Genomic DNA, 11,672 nt, shown 5'->3' with positions numbered 1-11,672 from the left:
AGAAATTAACAATTTACTTAAGACTACTGTTTGTTTTTTTTTGTTTTTGTTCTTTTTTCTTCTGAAGTCTAATGTTACCGTTGTAGAGTTATTAGTTTTAGAAAAACAACTTCCCTCATCAAACAGAAAAAAAGATCTTAATTATTGATTGTAAATAGAATTAATCTCGTTCTCCTTTCTTTTCCTCTACTTGTACCTACTCTTTGAAGTCAAATTCTGACACACAAAATAATGCATAAAAACAAGCAAAAAAAAAACTTCAGATATTGACTTTCCATTAAATCTCTTATTTGGTATAGTTCCATGAAATTGGAGAAAGATTGACAAGAATTAAATTTTTTTTTTTTTTTTTTTTTGGTTGGGGGGTTCATTGTTGTTTTTTTTTTATATATATCAACCACACTCCCACTCCATCTCCCACCCCCTTCTAAAAGTATGTGCCTAGGTTTGGTTTTTAAATAGAGGGTACAGTGTTCCTTCTAAGTGAATCATCATCTTGACAGTTCAGTCTATAAATAGTATCGATATGTGTTTGGTGTTTTGTGAGGGTCACTAATAGTCATTGAAGACATAGACTAAATTACATTACTGAACAATAAAAATAATTAAATTTGAGAATTTAAAAAAAAAAAGCTAACAAAAAAACAAACAAACAAAACAAACAAAACAAAACAAAACAAAAAACAGTGGCAGCAGTTGTGGCTGTATGACTGGCTAACGCCAAATGTTTCCCTCTTTCTGCATTGTGTGGTTACATGGGGTCAGAGTTCGTTTGTCATTGATGGAACATGGAAAAATTTTTTTAAATCTGATGTCAGTGTTCCCAAAAGAAATAAGTTTGCCTTGCAAGCTAAAAGTTCACCTCTGCAGAATATATTCATGGCGTAAAATAATTTTGCTTGAAACATTTTCTTATACTATATTCAAATTTTGCTTTTGAATAAATGTTACAAGTTGGAGCCATTTGTTTTTGTTTATTTTTCCTTTGTGTTTGTATATGTATTTTTTTCTCTTTTGCTTTTGTTAAAATAATGATACTCCACTTAAAGGTACTCGTTTCACTTGCTATTAATGTTTTACTGTATTTACTCTTTACTCTTTTACTTGTTTCAGTCATTTCACTGCGGCCATGCTGGAGCACCGCCTTTAGTCGAGCAAATCGACCCCAGGACTTATTCTTTGGAAGCCTAGTACTTATTCTATCGGTCTCTTTTGCCGAACCGCTAAGTTACGGGGATGTAAACACACCAGCATCAGTTGTCAAGCGATGTTGGGGGGACAAACACACACACACATCATCATCATCATCGTTTAACGTCCGCTTTCCATGCTAGCATGGGTTGGACGATTTGACTGAGGACTGGTGAAACCGGATGGCAACACCAGGCTCCAGTCTGATTTGGCAGAGTTTCTACAGCTGGATGCCCTTCCTAACGCCAACCACTCAGAGAGTGTAGTGGGTGCTTTTACGTGTCACCCGCACGAAAACGGCCACGCTCGAAATGGTGTCTTTTATGTACCACCCGCACAAGCCAGTCCAGGGGCGCTGGCAACGATCTCGCTCGAAAATCCTACAGGAGCCAGTCAGGCGGTACTGGCAACGGCCACGCTCAAAATGGTGCATCTCATGTGCCACCCGCACAAGAACCAGTACACACATACATATATATATATATATATATATATATATATATATATATATATATTTAATTATATGTATTTATTTTCTCCTAATTAAGAATAATACGGATAAAATAAATGGGTTAATAGATACCAGGGTAGCAAAATCACAAAATAACTGTGGTGTAACTCCTGTTTGTGAGGCAGAAACTCCTTGATATTTTGGGTATTTGAGTATATATAAATTTAAAGAATGGAGTAAACGCATGTTATAACTGCATACTTTCGCCGATTCCTATGGATCGCATAAATTGTAATTCTTCGAAACATATGTCGGAATAAAAGTATGCAGTTATAACATGCGTTTACTCCATTCTTTAAATTTATATATGTATATATACGACGGGCTTCTTTCAGTTTCCGTCTACCAAATCCACTCACAAGGCTTTAGTCGGCCCGAGGCTATAGTAGAAGACACTTGCCCAAGGTGCTACGCAGTGGGACTTAACCTGGAACTATGTGGTTGGTAAGCAAGCTACTTACCACACAGCCACTCCTGCACCTATATATATATGCTATTTGTTTCAGTCCTCAGACTCTGGCTATACTGGAGCACAACCTTGATGAATTTTTAATCGAATCAATTGACCCCAGTATTCCTTTACTGCTTTTCAACTCCCCAAACCCAACCCTAAACACCTCACACAAACTTCTAGCCACCACAACCCTTCTTTCCCCCCATCCTTTTGACCTTTCCAACAGATATATATATTGATCTCTGGCATCGTCTAAATCAAGGGTTGCCAAACTTTTTTGACCATCAACCCCCTTTAGCCACTACTTCTTCCACATCGACCCCCTTTAGCCACTACTTCTTCCACATCGACCCCCTTTAGCCACTTCTCCTTGTGCATTGGCCACTCTCTTCTTTTAAAATATCTCACTACCTTACCCTACCGTACCATATCTTAAATGTAGCTGGCAATTAAAATGCCAGCTAAAATATACATACATGTACGACAAATTAAGAAATTCTATTGAAGATGACGCACTTTTTACATTTAAAACGTGTTTGAGTATACAGTATTAAACTTGCAATTTTTATGAAATTGTTTTCACGATCAGAAAATGGAAAACGCATCATATTGTTGGAATATTCTTTTATTGAAATTGACAACATCAATGCAAGGGATGAGCTGGGTGATCCTGGACCAAGGCATTGATATCCGGCTGAATGTCGGTCAGTTTCAGTTCACCTCATCCCTCCGTCTTCTATTATGATACAGATTATGACATCCGACCTTGAACGTTAGCAACAGCAGACTTCTCGCTCCTGTGAAAATTTGTTTTGCCACATTTCATGGCACTAAGTATTTCGAGCAGTTCATCTGTGTGAGCTGGTCTTTCGCATGCCGGAAGCCCCCCCACCCCACCCAAAAAAAAAATTGGCACCTTGGCTTTCATCGACCCCCCCCCCCCCCCCCCCCGGTAATTACTCACCAACCCTTGGTCTAAATTGACCTGCCAAGTCCATAATATCTTTTACTGAATAAAATATTTTTGAAAATGATTTCTTCAATAACAGTTGAAAATTCAATGTTGTTTACCATAAAGTATGTAAAAAAAAAAAAGACTTAATGATTCAACAGTGTGCTACATAAATGAGTCTGTGTGTATATATTTTTTTTTTTTTTAGTCATTGGATTGTGGCCATGCTGGAGCATTGTCTCAGATTTCAGTCTATCAAAGCGGCCCCAACATTTTTGTTTGTTTTTTTCATTTTTTTTTTTTTTTACCAAATTGCCAAGTTACAGGGACATAAACAAACCAACACTGTCAAGTAATAAGATAAACATGTACATGCATTCACACACATAATATCAGGCTACCACACAGTTTCCATTTACTAAATTCATTAACAAAGCATTGGTCAGCCCAGGGTTGTAAGTAAAAGACACTTGGTTAAGCTGCCATGCAGTGGGACTGAACTCAAAACCAAATGGTTGCAAAATGAACTTAACCATGCATGTAAACACACATAACAGTTTATAAATATTGTAAATATACAGGGTGGACCAAAATTCAGGCACCAAGATTAAAACTTACTGTTAAGGGCTAGCTTCAATTTTTCTAAAATAATGAACAGGAGTGGCTGTGAGATAAGTAGTTTGCTTACCAACTACATGGTTCCAGGTTCAGTCCTACTGCACAAGTGTTTACTATAGCCTCAGGCCGACCAAAGCCTTGTGAGTGGATTTGGTGGATGGAAACTGAAAGAAGCCCATCATGTGTATATATGTGTGTTTGTCCCCCCTCCCACCATCGCTTGACAACCGATGCTGGTGTGTTTACGTCCCCGTAACTTAACGGTTCAGCAAAAGAGACCGATAGAATAAGTACTAGGCTTACAAAGAATAAGTCCTGGGGGCGATTTGGTGGACTAAAAGTGGTGCTCCAGCATGGCTGCAGTCAAAATGACAAACAAATAAAAGAATAAAATGTCAAATGTTTCGGTGCGTGACTTTTGGCCCATCCTGCATATATTTAAACTGATATTTTAGGCCATTACTGAAATGTAGGCTAAAATCTCAGTTTGAATAAATATATATATATATATATAAGATTGCTGCTCTGGCCTGACCTGACATGGGCCTTAGCTGTAATGGCTAAAACAAATGGAATACAGACAAGGGGAAAATTCAGTAGACATTTTTGATTAAGATATGTACAAGTCCTCTTCTAGTTACTCTAGCCTCTTCTACCTATTGGTATCCATGTTCATATATATTTCGCTCTTGGGTTGCCTTTCAAGCCTCTGGTGTTGCAGAGTATTGCCATAAATATTTGCATCTTCATCTGTAGTGTTTCCTCTGAGTGTGACATGTTCTTTTTCTATTGTTGGTGTTTCATAAACAACACTGGTCTGCTGCATTCTGTTGTCATTATGTTGCGTGTTTTCGTTGTTTTTACATCTGAGATATTGGAAGTCATCATATACGTTTTTCGTATTACTTTTACCTTCATTTGTATTGCCATCTTCTACCGGAACTTGCTCAAAAGTTACGCTTTTTCTGTGAGAGAAAAGAAAATAATTATTTCATAATGTAGGAAATTGGATGGACAGACAAATGGAGATGCATGTTTTCTATCTTTTACTCGTTTCAGTCATTAGACTCTGGCCATACTACGGCACCACCTTGAATTTCTTTTTTCCAGTCCAACAAATCAACTCTAGTATTTATCTTTTGTATAAAACCTGGCACTTATTTTATTGTTCCCTTCTACTGAACTGCTAAGTTATGGTCTTTTAAACACCAACACCAGTTGTGAAGTGATGGTGGGGGGCAAACACAGAGACACACCCACACATATATATATATATATACGACAGGCTTCTTTCAGTTTCCATCTACCAAATCCATTCATAAGGTTTTAGTGAAGCTGAGGCTTTTTGTAGACGACATTTGCCCAAGGTGCAACACAGTAGGACTGAACCCAGAACCATGTGATTAGGAAGTTATCTTCTTATCACACAGTCAGATCTGTTTTTTTTAAAAAACCGTGTGTGTGTGTGTGTGTGTGTGTGTGTGTGTGTGTGTGTGTGTGTGTGTGTGTGTGTGTGTGTGTGTGTGTGTGTGTGTGTGTGTGTGTGTGTGTGTGTGTGTGTGTGTGTGGAAATAATACAGATTGATTGTTTGTATGTTTTTTACAAGACCATTTCTCAGAAGATTTTCTGAAGAAGGGATCCTAATATTGAAATACAAGTTAAAAGTATAAACCATTGAGCTGTATTAATTCTTATAACTTGCATTGTTTAGGATTTATAAAAAAAAAATTAAACATGGGTGAAGGGATGGCTTTGTGGGTAAGAAGCTTGCTTCCCAACCACATAGTTCCAGGTTCAGTCCCACTGCCTGGTACCTTGGGTTCTACTATAGCCTTGTGAGTGGATTTGGTAGATGGAAAGGGAAAGAAGCTCAGCACTTACTTGGTATTACCTGTATCTTTTTGGGTTTAGTTAAATCCAATACCCTCCTCAACCTTATATATATATATATATGCATGTGTGTTTGTACCCTCATCATCGATTGACAGCCAATGTTGGTGTGTTTAAATCCCTGTAACTTAGCAGTTCAGCAAAAGACACCAATAGAATAAGTACTAGGCTTACAAAGTCCTGGAGTCGCTTTGTTCGACTAAAGGCGGTGCTCCAGCATGACCACAGTCAAACGACTGAAACAAGTAAAAGAAAAGAATATATCAGACAATGTTTCATGCGAACTAAGCTATACCCGGTGCAAGCTATGGACACATAAGAGGTGCAGCAACATCAAAGGCAGGTTAACTAGCAAGTTAGTTTTTGTTTGTGGCAGATGTTCAGGTGCAATAAAGACTGCAAACAAACAGGAAACAACTTCTATCTCATTCCAGGGTGAAAAACTAGAGGTAGTCGATAGCTTCCGCTATCTGGGCGACCAAGTTAGTAGTGGGGGTGGGTGCGCTGAAAGTGTAGCTGCTAGAATAAGAATAGCCTGGGCAAAGTTTAGAGAGCTCTTACCCCTGCTGGCGACAAAGGGACTCTCACTCAGAGTAAAAGGCAGACTGTATGACGCATGCGTACGAACAACCATGCTACATGGCAGCGAAACATGGGCTGTAACTGCTGAGGACATACGTAAGCTCGCAAGGAATGAAGCCAGTATGCTCCGTTGGATGTGTAATGTCAATGTGAATACCCGTCAGAGTGTAAGTATCTTGAGAGAAAAGCTGAACATTAGAAGCATCAGTTGTGGCGTGCAAGAGAGACGATTGCGCTGGTATGGACATGTGGTGAGAATGGAGGAGGATAGCTGCGTGAAAAAGTGCCACACCCTAACAGTTGAGGGAACCCGTGGAAGAGGTAGGCCCAGGAAGACCTGGGCTGAGGTGGTGAGGCAAGACCTTCGTACATTGGGCCTCACCGAGGCGATGACTACGGACCGAGACCTTTGGAAATGGGCTGTGCGTGAGAAGACCCGGCAAGCCAAGTAAGATCGTTGCCAGTGCCCCTGGACTGGTTCTTGTGCGGGTGGCACATGAGATGCACCATTTTGAGCGTGGCCGTTGCCAGTACCGCCTGACTGGCTCCTGTAGGATTTTCGAGCGAGATCGTTGCCAGTGCCCCTGGACTGGCTTGTGCGGGTGGCACATAAAAGACACCATTTCGAGCGTGGCCGTTTTCGTGCGGGTGACACGTAAAAGCACCCACTACACTCTCTGAGTGGTTGGCGTTAGGAAGGGCATCCAGCTGTAGAAACTCTGCCAAATCAGACTGGAGCCTGGTGTTGCCATCCGGTTTCACCAGTCCTCAGTCAAATCGTCCAACCCATGCTAGCATGGAAAGCGGACGTTAAACGATGATGATGATGATGATGATGATGTTTGTTCAGGAAGGAAGAGAAAGAGTAACAAAAGAGTCAATACAATCTAGAAAGCGAGAGATAAGCACCAAAATTTAGAGAAGAAAAGGATATATGTGATAATTGATTGCTACTCTGAATAATTATCATTATTGTCTTCACTTAACATCCATGTTTGTATGAGCTGGATGAGATTTGTTGCCAACTCTCACCCGTTTCCAAGCAAGGTAATATTTCCCCATAACCAGACATGTTTCCACAGAAGGTTGGAAACGGAGGACAATGCTTGCAGGATAGTGACACTCATTTGCAACTATCACACAAAGTCAAAACAAGGAGACAGTCACACACACACACACACCATCATCATCATCGTTTAACGTCCGCTTTCCATGCTAGCATGGGTTGGACGATTTCACTGAGGACTGGTGAAACCGGATGGCAACACCAGGCTCCAGTCTGATTTGGCAGAGTTTCTACAGCTGGATGCCCTTCCTAACGCCAACCACTCAGAGAGTGTAGTGGGTGCTTTTACGTGTCACCCGCACGAAAACGGCCACGCTCGAAATGGTGTCTTTTATGTGCCACCCGCACAAGCCAGTCCAGGGGCACTGGCAACGATCTCGCTCGAAAATCCTACAGGAGCCAGTCAGGCGGTACTGGCAACGGCCACGCTCAAAATGGTGCATCTCATGTGCCACCCGCACAAGAACCAGTCCAGGGGCACTGGCAACGATCTTACTTGGCTTGCCGGGTCTTCTCACGCACAGCCCATTTCCAAAGGTCTCGGTCCGTAGTCATCGCCTCGGTGAGGCCCAATGTACGAAGGTCTTGCTTCACCACCTCAGCCCAGGTCTTCCTGGGCCTACCTCTTCCACGGGTTCCCTCAACTGTTAGGGTGTGGCACTTTTTCACGCAGCTATCCTCCTCCATTCTCACCACATGTCCATACCAGCGCAATCGTCTCTCTTGCACGCCACAACTGATGCTTCTAATGTTCAGCTTTTCTCTCAAGATACTTACACTATATATAGCTATGATAAGGTTCTTTTAGATTCTCTCCATTTACAAGGCTTTAGTTGGACCAGGTTTATAGGAGAAGAGACTTGTCCAAAATGCCATGCAATGGGAATGAACTCAAAACTGTGGTTGGGTAGCAAACTTCTTACCACACAGCCATGCCTGCACCTATAATCCCATGCACAATCCAGATGACCTCAACTCATGAAATTGTCTTGTATGCTTTTATGCGATATCAAAGGGGATTTTGGGAGGAAGGGGCTATGCTAAGGGCTTCTTCACAGGCCACCCAAGTAAGATTGAAATTGTCCATGTCAACAGTTTAAGCTGTTGAAGAGGAAAGTCAGTTTTTGTCAAAGGAGGTTTCCACAAAATTGGTAGTGGTCCTTTTATTTATTTATATCTTTTTCTACTCTAGGCACGAGGCCTGAAATTTTGGGGGGGATGGGGCAGTCAATTAGATTGACCTCAGTACACAACTGGTACTTAATTTCTCAACCCCGCCAAAAGAATGAAAGGCAAAGTTGACCTCGGCAGAATTTGAACTCAGAATGTAAAAACAGATGAAATACTGCTAAGCATTTCGCCTGGCATGCTAACGTTTCTGCCAGCTCACAGTGTTATATTAACACTATAATAAACTAGTGTTATTGTGAAGGTGCGTGGCTTATTGGTTATAGTGTCTGGCTCACAGTTGTAAGTTCAATTCCTGGCAGTGAAATGTACCCTTGAGGAAAACCCTTCATCTCGTGTTGCACCTGTCCACTTGGCTGGCAAAAAGGAGCCATACCCATAATTCAAAGGGCCAGCCTTGTCACACTGTGCTACACAATCTCCCCGACAACTATGTTAAGAGGATGGGGTGTCTGCGGAGTGCTCAGCCACTTCATTACTTCCACAAACAGGTTATTCCGTTGCCCGGATCAACTGCAAGTCATCATCATAACTGACAGAATACCAGTTTAAAAATAAACTTTACTGTTATAGCTTTGTTTTACTAAAATATTTCCTGCTCAATGTTTATTGTTTTAGGAGGCAAATTAAACTGTTTAGCTCTGTGTGCAGTGGAAGACAATCTTATTGCATCTCTGTAACTGCGGTGATAAATACCATAACTAGATATAGAGAAAATATGATGATGATTATGATCATCATCATCATCGTTTCAACGTCCGTTTTCCTTGCTGGTATGGGTTGGACGGTTTGACTGAGGACTGGCAAGCCAGCAGGCTGCACCAAGTCCAGTCTGACCTGGCATGGATGCCCTTTCTAATGCCAACCTCTCAGTATAGTGGATGCATTTTACATGCCACTGGTACAGGAGCCAGTCAGTGGGCACTGGCATTGACCATGTTTGGATGGTGCTTTTTACATGCCACCAGTCAGAGGGCACTGGCATCGACCATGTTCGGATGGTGCTTATGTGCCACCAGCATGGGAGCCAGTCGGGGGACACTGGCATCTATCATGTTTGGATGGTGCTTTTTACATGCTGACAATAATGATGGTGATGATGATGAAAACAATGCAAACATTCTGTAGAATTTATCTGGGAATTTGGTCTGATTGGAATGCTGGGTTTATCAAGTTCTTTATTCTCTGAGGAGTAACTTCCTAATAAAGAATGAAAAATGGATACTCACTGTTTCCTGATGTACCAAATCAAGACACAAAGAGTGATGATGCATAATCCAACAGATATAGTAGCGCCAATATAAGTAATTAATCCTAAAAGAAAATTAGGAAAAGGATGAAAATATAAACATGAAAAGACATAAGTAGGAACTTTTTTTTGTCAGAAGCTCCTGATGTGAAATCATGTCTTGAAATAGATATTGTATTTCAGGATACTCTCTCTTTCACTCTTTTACTTGTTTCAGTCATTTGACTGCGGCCATGCTGGAGCACCGCCTTTAGTCGAGAAAATCGACCCTAGGACTTATTCTTTGCAAGCCTAGTACTTATTCTATCGGTCTCTTTTGCCGAACTGCTAAGTTGCGGGGACGTAAAAACACCTGCATCGGTTGTCAAGCGATGTTGGGGGGACAGACACAGACACACAAACACACAAATATATGTATACATACATACGACGGGCTTCTTTCAGTTTCCGTCTACCAAATCCACTCACAAGGTTTTGGTCGGCCCGAGGCTATAGTAGAAGACACTTGCCCAAGATGCCACGCAGTGGGACTGAACCCAGAACCATGTGGTTGGTAAGCAAGCTACTTACCACACAGCCACTCCTGGTCATTTTTTTTACCTTTTTAGAATAACATTTAAGTAAAGCTACTCTATGGATTAAAGTAGCAGAAAGGCCTGATGCCCCTATAACATCCTTGATCTGTAGAACCTATCCCTTTGATAAGTTCCCATCTATGGAGAACAATTGTGTTGTATGTAGGATGAACCTACGGATTAACTGTAAGGTTAAGAACATAGTGTATAGCTGATGATGTACTGAGGAACTGTGCAGAAACATGACAACTACTTACATTGGAGAGACTGCATGCAGCATAGGGGAGTGTATAGGTGAACACTGGTGAGAGCTCAAAGAAGGGAAAGGCTCATCAGTGCTCTACTAACATACTCAAGCAGAACTTGGAGGCTTGGTTAATAGCATAGAGGTTAAAGTATTATCGACACATAGAACTGACATGACACTTAAACAGATCACAGAGGCTACACACATAGCAGTAGACAGGCTGAGCCTCAATAGAAAACCCGAATGGAACAGTAACCACCACACCACATGACTAAAGACAGATGAGAGGAGAAGAGATAAGGAATAAATAATAATATAAATAAAACATAGATACAAACAAGGTAATACACACACAGTAGACATATATGCACATACCTGTGATACATATAAGAAATAGAAGTAGATGAAAAATGATAAATAAATGAATAAATCTATATAAAGGGCATGGATACGAACAACATAAGAAGCGAACTCATATATACACACACACACACAGTAACTTCACAGACAGCTGCAACAGTACTAACAATGACAGCAGTAGCAGCGGTGACAACGGTGGCAACAATAACAACAATTACCACAATGGCAGCATCGTAGGTGAACACAGAGATACAGAAACTATACCAAAGTTTTGGATCCTAGGAAATCAGCTGCAACAACAGGCGAAGAGGATGGGGTTGAGCGAAGGTCATACTCACACACATACACGGATGTAAACGCATACTCACATAAGGATACGCATCATAGAAGAGCAGAATGAAATAAGTGGAGCAAGAGCACACACAAAGACGAAAAGTGTCACTGAAGAGGTCACAGATGTGTGACGAAAGATTTCCAGACAATGGACATGTGTTTTACAGTGCTGGCCAACCTGAGACCCATGGGCCGCATGTGACCCGCAGACTTTTATCTTGCGGCCAGTTTGATACTTTCTTGAAATGGATTTCTTCAAACAAACATTTAAAAAATTTTATCAAAAATTAAAGCTCGTTATGCAAAGTAAAACACAAAGATTCTACTGTTTTTGCAACGATATTTCATGTTGAATCAACGATCATTCATTCGTTATTGTAATAACAGCATGAGAAAGCAAAATGCTTTCAATTCTGTCAGTATACAAGCGGCCCTCAGCACTTTCTGTCATTAAA

The 11,672-nt window shown here is 40.9% G+C and overlaps 1 protein-coding gene across 2 annotated transcripts in view; it reads right to left on the bottom strand.

Annotated features, from left to right (window-relative positions):
- Positions 1-3,300: 3,300 nt before the first annotated feature.
- The window catches only part of LOC106873026 (uncharacterized), a 29,990-nt gene continuing 21,618 nt past the window's right edge, over positions 3,301-11,672 (bottom strand). Inside the window, exons 3-4 of one of the 2 annotated variants that reach the window (XM_014920229.3) lie at positions 9,683-9,767; positions 3,301-4,691 (exon numbers count right to left, since the gene is read on the bottom strand). In XM_014920229.3, coding sequence (XP_014775715.1) covers positions 4,379-4,691; positions 9,683-9,767 — 398 coding nt within the window. In that variant the 3' untranslated portion in view covers positions 3,301-4,378. The remainder of the gene's footprint in view (positions 4,692-9,682; positions 9,768-11,672) is intronic. The other variant, XM_014920228.3, reaches the window with a different exon arrangement.

This window comes from Octopus bimaculoides, chromosome 1 (assembly GCF_046866305.1).
Source record: "Octopus bimaculoides isolate indiv1 chromosome 1, ASM4686630v1, whole genome shotgun sequence".
In the NCBI taxonomy this organism is placed as follows: domain Eukaryota; kingdom Metazoa; phylum Mollusca; class Cephalopoda; order Octopoda; family Octopodidae; genus Octopus; species Octopus bimaculoides.
This window is presented reverse-complemented; position numbering and strand designations above follow the sequence as displayed.